Raw genomic sequence first — 17,060 nt, 5'->3', positions numbered from 1 at the left:
TGCTTTGGGCACCAGATAGACTATTCCTGAAGGTTGTGGTTCCAGTTCGAAGGAGGATGTAAATCTTTGTGCATATTTCTTTTCATTCCTGGACCACTGGACTCAGGAAAAGGCTCATTGCCCTAGGTTGGGCTCTCTGGCAGCAGATGCTGAGACAGATTTGAGGGTGCAAGATGCTTATTAGGGGTTGCCTTCTACGATAAGAAGGGGGCGAGAGGGGTATGGGGCAAGGGGAGAATTTGAGCCCTGGTAGAGTCCCCTGCCCCTGGCCCAGCCCAGCAGAGCTCTCCAGAGTGAGTGGTGCCCCTCAGAGCCCCTCTGCTCCCTCTATGCTAAGTCATCAGGTGTGGCTGTTCTGGGAAGGGGTCACTTTGGCACAGCGGCTTGGCATCTGGAAACTGTCTGCTGCCCTTGCTGGGCTGTAAGTCTGTCCTTAACAGGGAACCCGGCAGTAGGGTCTCTGTGTCTACCATACTTCCCCTCTCCAGGCAACCGCCATGGCCTGTATCTTCTTGCTTCACAAAATCTCTCCTGTTGCCCATGCCTGTCTCTGCATTGCTCTTGCCCAGACCTTGATGAAGGTCACTGTCATCCCTTCTGAAATAGCTTCTCAACTGTTCTTCCTGACCCCTTTGTCTTCTGCTGCCGTGCTGCCAGAGAGACCTGTAAAAATACTCCAATCCAGTCACCTCATTCCCTGGCGTCATGTTCCTCCAGAGGCTCTCAGTGATCTTCACGATGAAGTTCAGACACCTTAGTCTGGATTACAATGCATGTTCTGGTTCCAACTCCAACGTTATCTGCCCTTTCCACCCCCTGCCGGGTCCCAGCCAGGATTCTCTTCCATTTTACTCAGGCCCTTTTGGCTGTCTTCCCTGTTTCGTGGCCTTTGCTCAAGTGCTGAGAAGTCTACCTGTAGTCCTCCAGCATGTGATTTGAACCTAGATCTGGCTGCAAGCCCTGGACTCTTGTGTACCTCGCCAGCCAAGGCTTCTTTCTAACCTGCTGCCCAGAAAACTAAAAGACTACACCAACTTGCTAATCCTGCTTCTGTCCAGAATCTTTTTAAAAAAATTTTTTTTAAATGTTTATTTATTGTTGAGAGAGAGAGTCAAGAGTGTGAATGGGGGAGGGGCAGAGAGAGAGGGAGACACAGAATCCGAAGCAGGCTCCAGGCTCTGAGCTGTCAGCACAGAGACTGATGTGGGGCTCGAACTCCAGAACCGCGAGATCATGACCTGAGCCAAAGTTGGATGCTTAACCATGAGCCACCCAGGTGCCACCCAGAATCTTTTTTTAGTGAAAATTATGTTTGTGAAGATTGGGGACAAAGGTGAAACAGCTTCCGTTTTTACCTTCCTATTAAAAATTAGTCCTCAAATCTGAAAGTAGCATGACTTCCAAATGATGCTACTTTTTAAACATACATAAGGTTTGCTCTAAAAATACTTCTCTTGGGGCGCCAGTTGGTTAAATGTCTGGCTTTGGCTCAGGTCATGATTTTATGGCTCATGAGTTCGAGGCCCTGTATGGTGCTCTATGCAGACAGCTCACAGTCTGGGGCCTGCCTGCCTCTTTCTCTGCCCTTCCCTGTTCACGCTTTCTCTTTATCTCTTAAAAAATAAATAAACATTAAAAAATATATTTCTCCTGTTTTCTTCATTCACTTAAATTTTTTTAAATAGATACACCAATATGTAATTTAATGAATAAGAGCAGGTTTGTATCATTATGAGGAGAACCCATGGCCTGGATCCCAACATTTAATCTGAATGACTACAGGGAATTTACCATCCCTTTATACACCTGACTTTCCCCATCCATCTGTGCAACGGGGACAATCCCTCACATGGGACTGTGTGACAACGAACTGGGAAAATGTGTAGTAGATCCTTAGCACAGTCCCTCTCACCGAAATGCTCAGTAAAGGCAAATGCTGCCTTTTATGTGCCAGATACTGGATGTAGTGACATACTTGACAGTGTCCAGATACAGATTGTCTACAGCGAAGGGCACCGCTCTCCTTCAGGATCCTGCTGGCTTGGACATTCAAAGCAGGCTAGGAGCTCTCCTAGCTCTCTACTCCAACATTGGAGCATCTTGACTTTATTTTCTAGACCAGGGCTGTCCTATAGAAATATAATATGAGCCACATATGCAACTTAAATTTTTTTAGCGGCCACATTCAAGTGTAAAGGCAATAGGTGAAATTAATTTCAATGTAATATAACCTAATATATCCAAACCAGGATTTCAACCTACACTTGATATAAAAGTTATTACAGAGATATTTTACCTTCACTTTTCTTCCAAAGTCTTTGACATCTGATGCATATTTTCCACTTAGTACCTCCCAATTCAGACACGAAATTTTCATTGTAAATATTTGATTGCGTTTTCCTCAGTTAACATTCAAAAGCTAGACTTTCACACCAGAGTGTTTTCAGACATCCTTAAAAGGTTTTTCAGTAACAGAATAGAGTATCAGGTTTTTAAAGTGAAATGAATTAAAATGAAAGTAAGGGAAAAATTAAGGTCTTTAAGTTCTTCCAGCCCACAGTTCAAGTGTTTGGTCGGCACGTCCCAAATGGGTACCATATTGGACAGTGAAGGCATTACAATGGCTTTAGTCTTCTTCCTCTTCCTTTGCTAGACTTTTTTTTTTTTTTTCAAATTCAGTTATAGATGAAGCTTATTACCTAAAATGGATAAAAATGATGTTGTGGAGGTTTTTTTTTGTTTCCAATTAGAGGAGATTGGTGAGCCATTCACCCTCTGCCTCAACCCCTACCTTGCCCTTCACCCCCCAAAAGTCCTGCAACACCTTAGCCTAGCCCTGGAGCTCCATGCGACAACTGACAAGTGGTAGGTATCTTAGCATCGAGCAATTTACTGAGCACACATTCACGATCTTAGAGTCTTAGAGCTCAGAGAGGTCTTAGCATATATGTGGATCTGCCCCAACCCCTCTTTGCAGTGCAGAAATACTTACTATGAATTTCTTGGCAAGGGGAGGGGGAGGACTCAGCCTCTGCTAAACACCTGAGAACAGATGGATTTCTTCATTCTGTTCTGACTTATGTGGCTCCCTATGTCCTGATCTCATCTCCTTAACTAGGTTGGGGGCAAGGACTGCCTTTTACAGCGCCACAGCGCCCACACAAAGCAAGACAATCAATAAATTCCTAACTGAAGGCCTGACTGACTTTAGGAATTCAAGGTCACTTGAAATATCAGGGTCGCTGCATTGCACAACTCCAAAGAACACCATTCAGATTGTACTCTGTATTGTGCAAGGAGCGGCCTTGTAAAGTCTGCAGATTTGAGACTGGGCTCTCTTTTCCAACTGAGAAAAACTTTCAAGAGATTTTTTTTTTTTAATTGAACAAAATAATTCCCTCCCTTATCCTCTGACAGGAAGCAACTACAGAAGTAAATGTTCTCAACTTCCTTAGGAGTAGATGATAATCCCGGACTGTGTATGGTTGTGTGTATGTGTGCATAAGGTATGCTGGTAGAGCTGTTGCTGTGTTAGGAAGCCCATTTGGAAGAGTTTGACTGTTTCAACTAGTCTTTAAGAGGGCACCGTATTTATATCTGTGGAATTTCCCGTGAATAGAATCTTTCTCCAATTTGAAAGGTGCCTTAGAGCTCTTGATTTTGTAAAGTACCCCAGAGCGTGACCCATGGGAACCAAGGACATACACCTAAGTCTCCAAAGGAGCAAAGGGACTCTTTGTGGGTGCATGGTTTGTATCTTCAGGAGGTTGAGAAAATGCAGAAGAGAGGGGAGGTAGCAGAGAAGTTCCCTTAAGAAAACCCTGTGTTTGCTTTTGTGTTTTTCAAACTGACAGGTGTTTGTTGTTTCTCATGTCTACTCAGGAAACCAAGTGCTGCCTCCTGGAACTTCTCTTGGAAATGGGCTCACGCCAGAGGCAGCCAAAGACCTTGGACTTCCTGCAGGAATTGCGGTGGCAGCCTCACTTATTGATGCCCATGCAGGAGGCCTAGGTAATCTCCCACCCAGTGTCCATGACCAACACGGTGTTCAAACGGAATATTCCTCGGGACCTGAGACACTCCTTTCCTGTTTTTAAAGCAGGGATCAAGGGCTGGTGGTTCTAGGTATAGTAAGGAAAACACTTTTTTTTTTTTTTTTTTTTAATTTTTAACACTTATTTATTTTTTAGAGAGAAAGAGAGAGAGCACACAAGCAGGGGAGGGGCAGAGAGAGAGAGGGAGACATAGAATCTAAAGCAGACTCCAGGCTCTGAGATGTCAGCACAGAAGCCGACTTGGGGCCCAAAGCCACGAACTCTGAGATCATGACCTGAGCCAAAGTTGGGGCACCCAGGTGCCCCAAGAAAAGCCTTTTTATAGTTAGGCATTTGGATAGAACTATCAAACTTTTAATCAAATGTAGTATTTATAATGTTAATTTTTCAATACAGAATAACTGAAAAAGAAAAAAAAAAGCCTGAATTAATATCTGGAAGGTTCTTTGGTTTACTGAAAATTTGAAAAAGATGGTGTTAACTTCAGCCGGCATATATGATGGTGGTACCCTTACTTGTACAGTTTGTTCTAAAGGTACTCCAAACTCTCACAAGTCTAATGGATTTATTTTCATTCTTTTGGCTTATATTCTATGTCCAATTGTGTGAGTGCAGTCTTGATTTCATCTCCTAAATAACTCTCACATCTGGCATTCAGGTGTTTATTATTTCAAAGAGCCATGAACACTTAAAATGTGTGGTCGACATGGTGCTTGGGGACGGTGATTTTAAAATGGAATGAAAGCAGTGTGTCTTCTCCATGAGTTTTAATAGAAAGGCAGACAATGAGACAAGGCTTCCGGTAAGGTATGATGAGCCTTTCCCCTTCTTCATCCTATTTAGTGTCTCCTTCCTCCCTTCTCTCTGCTTCCCTTCCCTTCCCCCCTTCTCTCTTGTCTTTCTTTTTTCTTCTCTTCTCTCTCCTCTCCTCTCCTTTTCTTGTCTCGTCTCATCTCTCCTCTCCTCTCCAATTCTCAATGTCTCTCACTTCTACCGTAGCTATATTTCTTCCCTAGACTTTCTTTCTAACAATGTTTTTTGTTTTGTTTTTGAATTATGGTTAAGACTTCATGCGATCAATTTAGTAGGTCACGACTATTGGATTTGTAGAAAAGATTCCACTGGAGTAGAAAGCATCAGAGTACATCTCACATAGTAAGGGTAAACACTGTTTTTATGTGACTTAGGTTTATATTTTATGTGTAGTGTACATGTGTACTCGACTGTGACGAAAATGAATTTCTTACCTTGGGTCATAGTCAAAGAAGTTTTGAAATATATTCTAGTCCATACTTTGTGTTAGAACGAAGAGTTATCTTTCAGACACTTAAATAGACTTGTGCTCCCAGAACACAGTTTGTATAAAGGTGTGTATATTTCTCTTCCCAGATTGGTTTATTGGTCCTCTAACTTATCCCACTGCCTGATATCCACTCGAACTTGAAGACTCATAGCAGATGCTTTGTTCTCTGTGTATCCTTCCATGGAACACTCAGATTTATTGTAAACTTCTCCAAAGTTGTACTTCATTCAACACTTTTATCTACCCCTCATAGAGAAATAATTGCTCTGGGTTGTAATCCCTCTGGGTTGTAATTACTCATTTACCTGCTTCTCTTTTCCAGTGGGCTATGAGGTTTTGAGGGCATTGTATTATTATTCTTGTCTCATTTATGCTGAGCCCTGCCTAGATCGGGCTCCTATAAGTGCTTGATAAATTTATTAAATGAATACAGTCATATTAAGGCAATAAGGTAAAATGGCCATAACCTGTAGAGTGGAAGTTAATGTTTCCTTATGCACCAGGCTAATAAGCAGTATCTGATTCTTCTACATAGTCCGTGGACTTCCGGAGCAGGGTAGCACTCATCAGTTTATGAACGTGTCTGTCTTGTTCACGTTTATGTGTCCAGGATCTAACACAGTGCCCGAGAAATTGTAAACAGCCGATAGTACATGTGGGCCAATTAAAGGGCAGATAATACTGAGTGTAGGCAAGGCGTTTCTCTCCCTTTTCAATGTGAGCAGTGTGTTCTTTTCACTGGAATGGCATGATTTTGGTTTCTGAGAGCAGACACAGAAAGAACTTGTGGTCAACATAGATAGGGAACTTTCCTGTCCCCTTGTAATCCTGACATCCTGTATCATGCTGGAGGCCAGGAAAGCTTTCTCCACCATGCTTTTTCAATTATCATGCTTTTTCCATTTGTTTTAACTGTCCACTCCCAGCCAGGTGACAAGGACTTGGCTTGGACCACTGCATGCTGAAAGAAAGCCTGCACCTTGCGGGGGCTTCAGGACTCTGTTTCCCTATCAGTTTCCCAGACCTCCCTAAAGGACAAACCAAAGCACCCTTTTTCACTTCTTCCCAGTGCTTGCTGTGCCCTGTATGGTACCTGGTATTTGTAGACACTCACAGTGTAGGTTGAATTCCACCGGGAGGAATCTAGGCCATTGAGGGACCTCCCTCTTTTCCTAAATCAGATAGTTCAGTGGCAGAAATTTTGCCCTTCAAAGCTTTGGCTGAGGCTTTTTGATCCTTTTAATACTCTTCAGTTAATGAGTTCCCCTTATGTTTTCTGAAAGTAAGTTCTTTACATTGAAAGGTAGAATAAGGGCCTTGGGTTCTTTAAGGGCGGAGCTTAGAGGCTGGTGGTAGCTGGAAGGGCCCAGGAAGGGGCTTCTCAGCAACTGTGAGACCATCAAGATCGTAATTTTGACCAAGTTTTATCCTTCATATACTTTCTTATGCTTCCTCATCTCCCCTTACAGTGCTTATAGAATTAGGGTATCTGGTGAAGAGGGGAGGCCTGGGAGCCGACGGCGCCTCTTGTTTCTCACCCTGCCTGTGCCCTGTGTGGGCCTGAGAGCCTTGAGAAGGTCGTGCACGCACCCAGCTGTCTAGTCACGAAAGATACATGCTGAGGGCTTGCAAACCTGCCAGTTAGGAGTCTAGACACGGGACGCTGTAGCGTGAGCAGAACTGACAAGGTGCCACTCCTTCCAGAGAGAAAATCCTGGCTCTTCTTTCCTGGCCTGCATGTTTATTGCTTACCAGTACTGGTTGGAGACCGCTGTTGTCATGATGCTACAAGAAGGGAACTGAATGTGGAGTCTGAAGATCCGACTTTAGATTCTCACTCCCTCTTCCTGTGCCTTGGGCCAAATATCGTATTTCTTCACTCCTGCGTTTCCTCTTCTGCAATAAGAGATAGCAATGCCCACCCCCACAGGGCTGTTAAGATCGCTGATGATGTGACTCGGTAAAGCAGCTGCCACATCGTAGGCACTTAATAATGAGGCTTCTCTCTGGTTCTTTCACTCTGGAATCACAATGGCTGCCTGAAGTAAGAGCTTTTAAATTGGAAGTTCTCTGAGTTACTCTTGTAGTAAGATGTGTACCAGGAGAACAGTATTCTTTTTGGACAGGCAGTTGGAGAAGAACCACAGACTTCTGGATTCTGTCAGGCTTCCCTGAATGTGCCCTGATTCTCCTTGCCTGGCACTTGGGAAGAGAATGCAGGATTCAGTGCTTTCGATCTTGTCCAGGGTGAGATCAGAAGCAATCTCAAGAAACAGGTAGATGAACTCCATGTGAAGAGGTTGCTGAATGTCAGGTTAAGAATCCAGCTTTGGAGGTCAGAATTGGAGGCGGTCCAGGAGGCCCTCAAAACTGGCTTTGACATTGATGGCCCCTTCACGGGCTGACCCGGCAGGACCTACCTTGGACCCTCTGTTCTGACTGATAGGAGGGGTCAGAACTCTGCTTTGGAGAAATCTCCCTGGGCTCTCATTCTCAAGGGAGCCTGGGACAGGAGGATAAAGATCAAAGAGGCAAGTAAAACTCAACCCATGCTTTTTCCAGTTCGGGATGAAGAGGAGGAAGAACTTTGTGGGAATAAAAATCAAAGATTAAAGAACATTTTGTTCTTAAGGTGCTGGTTAGTAAGTTCTCCAGCAGACAGCCAGAAGATAGGACTCGCTTTGTTTGCTCTTTGTGGGGGCGGTTCTGGCCAGGGCTCTTGCTGCTGATATTTTTCTAGCTTATAAAAATAGTATTAACTTTGTTCCAGGTCTGTTCTTGGCTCCAGCACCCCAGCTGTCCTGAAAGGCAATAACAAGCCAACAAGCCGATTTGCATCTCAGGCTCCCCACTCAGTTGTTTTGTGCATCAGACAGACTCCTGACCACCCCTCACATCTTCAGTCCAGTCAAGTCACCTCCTTTAGGAGCCTTCCCTGATTCCCTCAATCTGACTTAAGTATTCCTTCCTCTTCTCCTGTGTATCTTGGACTCGCTTCCATTTTACTGTGTATGTCACCCAGTTGTGTGCGTGCATCCTGGTCTCATTCACCAGTTACAGGCTCTTTGTGAGAAAATACCATGTCATTTCATCCTTACGTCCCAGGAACCTGCACAGTGCTTTGCCCATGGAGGCCCCCTAACACATGCGTGTTTAGTGAATGAGTGAGGGAATGAATGAGTGGTTTTCCCTCCCTGAGGGATGGATGTTACAACTGAGAGAGAGCATAACTTCTCATTGCAGAGGTAATTATCCCTACATGGTAGGCATACTGGGCTCAGTTCTCCATGAAGCAAGAGAGTTTGGTCTGATCCACTCCTAGACGTCTGGAAATTGGTATCATTTGTAGCCTATCATGTTAGCAGACTCTGTGCCTAGGTTTAGCTCTTTGTTTCCACATACTGGAATTTTTTTGCCAGGTGTTGAACTGGCATAAATTGTTCATCTGAGTTGCAGAGTCAAACCAAAATGAGGCCATTTGAATCCCTCCTCCCTCCATCCTCCCTTCCTTTTCTTTCGTCCATTCTTGCCTTTTTTTCAATAGAGAAGAATTGGTTTACCTAGTCTTACAAAAAGAGCTTCTGGTCCATCCCTTCCTGTAGGAAGACCTAGTTTATTCCAGTGAGCTATAATGCCATTATCAGTGGGCTCGAAGCAGCACTGATTCTCAAATCAACTTTATATACACTATTACTGTGTTCCCATTTATCAAATAAAACAATAAGGCTTACAGAGACTACCTGACTTACCCAAAGCCACACAGTTAGTAAGAGGTAAATCCTTTAAGTCTACTCCTTCTGTGTCCAGAGCTCACATTCTTTCCCTTTTTGAAGTTTATTTATTTATTTTGAGAGAGGGAGACAGACGGAGCATGAGCCTGAGAGGGGCAAAGAGAGAGAGGGAGAGAGAGAGAATCCCAAGCAGGGCTTCATGCTGTTAGTACAGAGCCCATTTCAGGGCTCAGTCTCATCAACTGTGAGATCATGACCTGAGTCAAACTCAAGAGTTGGATGTTTAACCCATTGAGCCGCCCAGGCACCCCCTAGAGCTCACAGTCTAATTATTGCGCTAAATGGAATGGCGTATCTATTAAAATGGGATCCATTTGAATTTGACCCTTAAAAATATAATTAGAGCAAGTAACCCATATTTAAAAAAAAGTATTTCAATAAATGTTTATTGATGACCAACTGCTAGTTGATGGGAGCATCAGGTGGATATGAGAGAGAATTGGACCTCTGGAATTTATGGTCTGGTAGAAAAAACATTAAATAAACAATGTTAATTATATCTATCAAGTGTGGAGAGCTTCAGGAAAACAGAGAATATGCCAAATTGAGACTTGAAGAATTGTAAAAGGATTCCTAGAGGACATGGTGTCTGGTAATGGAATCACATTTCTTGCCCTATTATGGCTTTTTGGTAAAGTAGAACTTATTTATTCATTGTAACTTTTTAACTTCAGTTAGGCTTTTTTCCTCACAATAATACCAGCAATGACAACATCGGCATCATTAATAAAAAATGGTATTAGAGCCACAACTCTTATTGGTACCTCTAGTGTTATGACCGTTCTTACTGCCATCTCTGTGCCAAATACTCTGGCCTGACCCTGTACCTTTACCTACTTTATCTCTTGTCCTTCACAATAATCCCACAAGGTAGAGGGTATTTTCCATCTTGTACATGAAGAAAGTGATGTTCAAAAGCAGAACATTTTCCATAATCACATAACTAGCGTCCTGGCAAGATTTGAGCTTTAGTCTGACACTTAAAGCTCACCTTCTGTTTACCTACACCAGTGCTTCTCAACCAGGGGTGATTTTAATCCTGCCCCTACCCCAGGGACACTGGGCCATGTCTAGAGATAGATGACTGGCAGGTAGAGGCCAGGGAGGTTGCTGAACATCCTGCGATACTCAGGATGGCCCCCACCATGAAGAATGACCCAGCCTCTCATGTCAGGAGGGCAGAGGATGAGAGGCCTGCTCTACACTGAAACACCCTCAGTGATAATATTTCTCTTCACCAGCTTACTTCTGTGGAAGCCAAAAAGCAGCCCCAAGTAAGGGTTTTGCTAATGTATTAGTAGTTTGCCAACACATGTTTCGTGCAGTTAACTTGTAAGTGAAAATAGCTATGAGGTGAGAACACAGAGGTGAAGACTGAAGAGCACGGGATACAAGAGGATTCCTACCCCGTCCGTCTCACTGAGAGACCAGCCACGCCAGGCCACTCGCCCTCTTTCTACACATCATGCACGTTCTGCCTCCTCGCCCTTTTCTCCTCATGCTGTTGGCTCTGTTTGGGGCAGCCTCTCCTCACCGCCTGGACAGGCCCCCTTAGGCTTCAGTGCTCAATGTTCAATGTTCAATGTTCAATCTTCAGTGTTCAATGACATCCCCCATAGACACTTCTCTAAGGTTAACCACACTCTTAGGAACAATGAGTCCCTCCCCATCTGCATTGCTTTACGTCTCTTTCAGATTTCCCACCAAATCATGCTCACCTTCCTATGGCCATCATCCAGCATGGAACCCACAGCATCAGTCAGTCCGTCCTCAGTAAGTCAGTGACTTGGTTAACGTAAGACCTGAGAGGATTTTGAAAAGTCAAAGATGGCCAAATCTGAGTGGGAACCTTTAAAAAAAAAAATATTCCTGGGCCCTACCCTGCCGTGGACTCTGAGTCTGGACATCGGGTGGGACCCAGGAAGCTGGCTATGAGGCAGACGGCGTCCCTGGTACCCAGAGGGGACAGCCTGTGGGACAAGTAGGCACTGGGCACATAGGGTCAGAAGCAGTAGTGACATGCGCTTGCCAAGTAGACAAATCAGACCAAACTGGAGCTGTGTTGAGGAGCCAGGCTCAGGCCCAGAGCCAGGCAGGAGGCAGCCTGTCCAGCAGGAAAAGAGAAGGTAGGTCCAGAGAGGCAGACGGTCGGTAAGAAACGGAGGGGGAAGGATGCACAGATAAAGTCACGTTGGGGGACCTGGAAGGAGAAAGGCAGTGTCATTGAGCACATAGAGCAGGGGCGGCTCTGGGACTTCCTGGATGTGAATCAGAGAAGGGGGAGGAATTCCGTAATAGGAGTTCGAGTTTATTGTTTTAGTTTGAGGTGTGGGTTAATGAGAACCACCGCTGCCTGGGACCTTAGCAGCTGCACGAGCCATGGTGGGGGGCAGGGGGAAGGAAGAGGAGGGATAGTAGCGTTGGGTTTCCTGTCCCCGGGCCCTGGGCTCTCTTGGAGTACTGTGTTCCTCTGGACTGTGAAGCACTGGCCTTAGCCGGGACACCAGCCTTTTCCTCCGTGGTCACAAAGTGAGGGGGATTGCGGGGCCTTGGGGCCCCAGCAAGCTCGGTCTGTCCTACCCGGCGTGTGTCCCGCCACCCAGGAAGTACAGCCATCAGCCTGCCCTGAGATGGTAACATCATTCCTTTGACGTCCACGCCTCTCTGGATAATGAGTGATTATAGGCTTTGAGCTGAAAGGTTACTCAGAGATTCTCTACATCAAATTCTTCACTTTGCAGATGAGAAAACGGAAGCCCAGAAAACCAGTGAGTCATCCAAGGTTACCCCGGCAAGTTACCATCAGGGTTGAGGTTAGAAACTGGGCCTCCTAACTCATCTGCCAGTGCCTCTTCCCCTGTTTGGCTGCACAATCTCCAAATTAGGGAAAGGGAATGATTCCAGGTGTCAAGGGCTCTATCAGTTGTAGGGAGTAAAACCAGACATACCAGGCCAGGAAAAGAGTGGGCGTAGTCACACAGCGGATGTGTGTTTTGTGTACATATACAGTTGTATACGCACTGCATGTGTGTATATATATGCTTGTGTATGCACATGTGTAAGTATTGTAGTGCATGTGCGAATTCCATCTTATACATTGTATTACACATAATGCTACAGTCAGTGTAATGGGGTGGCTGTTAAATACATAAACTCGTTGTTATAAGCCACTTAGGAGCAAGTCGCTTTGTTTTGCTGTCAAAGCCTGCACTGAGTCTCCCTTAAAAGCTGGTAATAATAAAAAATACCTGGTATTTGGATTCCTGGTGAAGAGCTCAAAGCATTTCTTTTTCTGCCACATACCCCTTCATAAACACTCCCTGCCAAGTGTGCTGGGCCCTTCGTGTCGTCAGCAGCTCCCAGCCTCACTGGGAGTGGCTGTTGTTTTCTGAATGTAACATAAGGAAATCAGCATGCGATAGCTTGCTCAAGGTGACATTTTAACAAATGATAAAGTAGGGTTCCCGATCCAATGCTCTCTGACTCCAGGGCCTGTGAGCTTCTCCTACCTGCCCTGGCTTCCTCATGTTAGCCCTACTCACACGGACATATGTATCTGTAACAAGACATAGAGCTTCTATTTCAGATTCTTCCAGGCAGGTGTGTTTCTGGATCCATTTTGTGGTTGAGAAGGTTGAGGCCCGGGGTAGGGAAGTGACTTCATAATGAATACTTAAAGTGCACAGGTTTCTAGGGCTCTATCATTCATGGGGAATAAGACCAGGCTTACTGGAGCAGCCTCGCCATTTTCTGACTGCATCATGGGGAGGTCAGTAGTATTAAATGGGATATTAATATTGTTGATTAATTTTGCTGAGTAGTTCTGGTGATTAGTGTTGAAATTAATGTTGATATTAATCTCATCTGTGTGGTGACTGGCCAGTTTTCAAACTACCACCTGGTATTTTTACCTCCTTGGAAGTGAAGGGATTTGCCTAAGGTTACCCTTCCTCAGGAAGGGTCGGATCTGAGACGCAGACCCTGATCTGTGGCTTTCTTCCCATGACTTCACATTGGCTTTGGTGCAGCCTTGCATCAGACAAGGGAACAGGTGCTACCTAGGAAATGGAGCCGAATGTCATGACCAACAAGAGTTCTGTGCTCAGAGCCCCTGAAGACAAACACATCTTTACCAACTCATTGGCTTCGGTAGTTTATCTGGTTTTCAGACGTTACCATTCGTTCATATCATGTATTCGTATATGACTGAAAAGAGAAGTTGCTGTTTTCCTTTGCTGAGCTTGGGAACAAAACAAAATCACACTGAAGAGTCAGTCCCAGGTTCTGATCCTGCCAACCACCTGTTAGGAGGGCTTCCCAGTCCAAATTCTAAGGCAGAAGATTGCTGGAAAAGTGCTTGGGAGCCCAGAGTCTAATAATGCACTTGCGTCACTGGGGCAAGAATAGGCTTACCACGGAGGTCCACTGTTTTTTGTGTCACAGGGACTGAACACCCAGTGCTCCACATCCATGTAACATTTCTGAGCACCACTGTTCACTTTAGGGTTTGCTCACCAGCAGCTGCTGATGGGAAAATGCACATCTCCAGCCACTGCCCCTCAGGGGCAGCCTCCCGTCTCTCTGCTGGTTGCTTCCTTATCATCAGTCCATAGGCCTGGTTAATTTCCTCTTCCTGGTTTACCCTTAACCATCCATTTGTATAAGTCATTGTAAAGAGAAGGGAGAAAAAACTTGATTTCCCCGCACTGGGCATCTTGAGGTTTGGCTCACAGCACCGTGTGGCCAGTGTAGATGTCTGGGAAAACTAAGAAAGAAAAGTTTTTTGAATATAGACAAAAATCACAGTAGTCTCCAGTTAGATCCTTCCACAACATGGCTCCCACCCCAGCTTTCCATAACTTATCCTTATCGTGCTGTGTACTATGAATCTGATGTAGGAATTTGGCTTCTGAAGACCATGAAAATGAAAGATCTGGAGGAAACCCAGAATAGTAGGTAAGAACACCTAACTCATTCAAATCCTGGTTCCTCTTGGTATCCGTGTGACCTTGGGAAGTCACCTGACACTCTGCCTCAGTTTCCCCATCTATGAAATGGAATTAATAGTACCTATCTCACACAGTCATTTCAAGAATAAATGCGCTCATATCTATAAAGCACTTACAACAGTGTCTGGTGTTGCTGTGAATATTTAGCTGTGATTAATGTGATCTCAACAGAGTCACATTATGAATGATAGCAATGGGCAAGAGAATTCAAAGATTCATTCCTTCATTTTTTTAAAAGTTTTATTTATTTTGAGAAAGAGCGTGCATGCAAGAGTGAGTAGGGGAGGGGCAGGGAGAAAGGGAGACAGAATATAGAAAAAAATATATAGAAAGCAGGCTCCAGGCTTTCAGTGCAGAGCCTGATGTAGGGCTGGATCCCATGAACCAGGAGATCCTGATCTGAGCCAAAATCAAGAGTCAGACACTTAACCAACTGAGCCACCCAGTTGTCTCATGTATATGTGCTCATATATATGCACATGTATTACATATCTATGCACATGTATTGTGCATATATGTACATGTGTGTGCCTATGCACGTGTTCATAAGTGTGTGAATAGGTGTATGTTTGCATATATGTAGGTGTATGTGTACAAGTACTCATGTGTATGCTTATGTCTCCTTATATGTATGATTACTCTGTGTGTATGTGTGTGTGTGTGTGTGTATGCATTCTTTTGTATGTATCAGGCACTGCCAGGCGTTATGAAGGAAAGGTTTATATAAAGCAATGGAAAGTGTCAGGAGTTGTTACTAGTACAGAGAGTTCTGAAAAGTTTAGTCCAGAGTGATGACATTTGGGGGAAGAGACCTCAGTGAAGTGGGGAGACATTTCATGGTATAAGAAAGAAGGTAGAAACGAATTCAGTGGGCAGATATACATTAGGCGCATACCTGGTCTCAGTTACTGCACTGGGCTTGGGGGATACGAGGGTGCCAGTGACTCAGTCCTTTGTCTGGAGGAGTTCGGCAGCTCCCGGGGAAGACAGAAGCTGTGCAACAGAGTGTGGAGTGTAGAGTTCCCAGCCTTTCCACTTAGGAGCAGGTTACTTCCCTGTGTCTCAGACGTCTCATCTGTGAACGGGGATCATAACGGTGCCTCCTTGGGTGGTCGCATAGATGGGTTCTCTTGACACGTGGTGAGCGCTCATCGAGTGTTCGCTCTGCCCGGTCAGAAACTCAGTTGTAAAAGTCCTTGAATTCCAAGCCAAGGAGTTTGGATGCTAAAATTATGTTGGATCAACGCTACCTATTCAAATAGCTTCGTCAGCACTGATGGTCATGTGAAAACCATGTCAAGTGTTGTATGGGAAGAGCTTGCCTTTGGGAGTGCAGCTATGCGTTTTAATACCAGGGGATGATACTCCCGAAGAACAGTACGACCAGTAAAGAAAAAGATATTGTCTCATTTGAAGCCTAGGGCAAAAGCTCACGTCAACAGAATTAAGCAGGCATTTGTTTTGCCAGGTTCTGGGGATAAAGACCCACTCCTTGCCAGGGCTTGATGCTCCACTCTAATAACATCTCTTAACCCAACCTGCAGAATTGTAGCTGGGAGGGAAACTGTATTCCCCATCTCTGACTTCTCCCTCTCAAGGTGATTGCTCCTCGTCCGCAGGCTCCAAGGCCGGGCAATGCTACTTTTCACTGTCTCCTGCCTACTCTGATCTCTGCCAGTGTCTTCTGTTCAGGGAATTTTATCTCCACCCCTTTCTCTTCACATTGTTATCTCTTCTCTTGCTTCACGTCCACACAGAGGATGTGTCAAGTTCACCGGCATTCCCTGTGGTCTGAGCTGGTGGAAATTCTCCTGGAGCCCTTAAGGAATTCTGTGCTATGTTCCGCTGTCATTTTGTTGGTGGCAAGACCCATGTTCCCCCATGGTTTCTCTGTTCCCATTTTAGTTAGAAAATGCTGGTTACTGGACACAGAAAATGGAAAGTGACATGAAAGAATGGGTTATTCAGATTTTTTCTAATCTTTCATAGTAAGTTGAATTCACAGTGCAGTTATTCCAAAACAAAAGTCTTTTAATTCGAACTTAGAATGATTTATAGGTGTTTTTAAAACAACCTGACATCTCTCTTTCTTTATTTACGGTAGTGGTTTTCAAGCTGAGGATGCGTAGTCACCTGAGGAACTAGGTAGAGTGCAGATTTCCCCACAACCACCACCACTACCGAGTTTGCTCAGCACATTCCCCTGGGGGACTGTATCCTCCCATGAGCCTGATGGGCTGTACTGCTGATATCTTAAAAGACAGCATGAGGGGCACCTAAACTGTTAGGTTACAGTCAAAAGCTTTCTGTATACGGTCCAGGAAGAACAAAATTAAATACAGGTTAACTGAAAGAGTACAGTTTAAAATTTTTGTTTCAGAAACAGAGCAGTGAAGAGTTCTTCGATCTGGTGTGCTCACCACAAGCTGGGAACTACCCAAGTGTACACAGGGCCTGTGCTTGGTATGGACGCAAGCTCCTAGCTGTGCGCGTTCTTAGCACTGCCATGTAAAGGAAGAGAGGAGACTTACCTAGACTCCGGCAGCTAGTCTGGTGGAATTTTGAGAACCATGGTCTGTCTGCCTGCAGGTAGTCTTACCATTCATGGCCTCCCCCAAAGCCTGTGTTAATTGACTTAGCCATAGGCAATATTTTAAAAATTTTTCAGAAAAATAGAAAACACAGAAAATCTTTGAATTAGAGGCACCGATCTAGAAGAAGCCCCAGCTCTTGTATTTTGTTTAAGTAGAATGTGTTGGATTATTGATCTGTATTGCTGGAGGTCCCTGGGCTGAATTTAGCCTAGGGAGGTAAGAGTGTACCAGGCTCTGACTCACCCCTGTGAAGCCCAGAGAGGGGGACTCTCCCACCAGTGTCAGTAATATGAGTGAAAACCGTACAC

The 17,060-nt window shown here is 44.8% G+C and overlaps 1 protein-coding gene across 8 annotated transcripts in view; it reads left to right on the top strand.

The window, feature by feature from the left end:
* The window catches only part of FGGY (FGGY carbohydrate kinase domain containing), a 426,891-nt gene that overhangs the window by 199,206 nt on the left and 210,625 nt on the right, over window positions 1-17,060 (top strand). For all 8 annotated transcript variants that reach the window (XM_039238811.1, XM_039238799.1, XM_039238806.1 and 5 more), the window contains one exon: window positions 3,883-4,011. In XM_039238811.1, the coding sequence (XP_039094742.1) occupies window positions 3,883-4,011 (129 nt within the window). The remainder of the gene's footprint in view (window positions 1-3,882; window positions 4,012-17,060) is intronic.

The sequence above is a fragment of the Hyaena hyaena genome, unplaced genomic scaffold (genome assembly GCF_003009895.1).
Source record: "Hyaena hyaena isolate Hyena2069 unplaced genomic scaffold, ASM300989v1 scaffold_5, whole genome shotgun sequence".
Taxonomy (NCBI): domain Eukaryota; kingdom Metazoa; phylum Chordata; class Mammalia; order Carnivora; family Hyaenidae; genus Hyaena; species Hyaena hyaena.
This window is presented reverse-complemented; position numbering and strand designations above follow the sequence as displayed.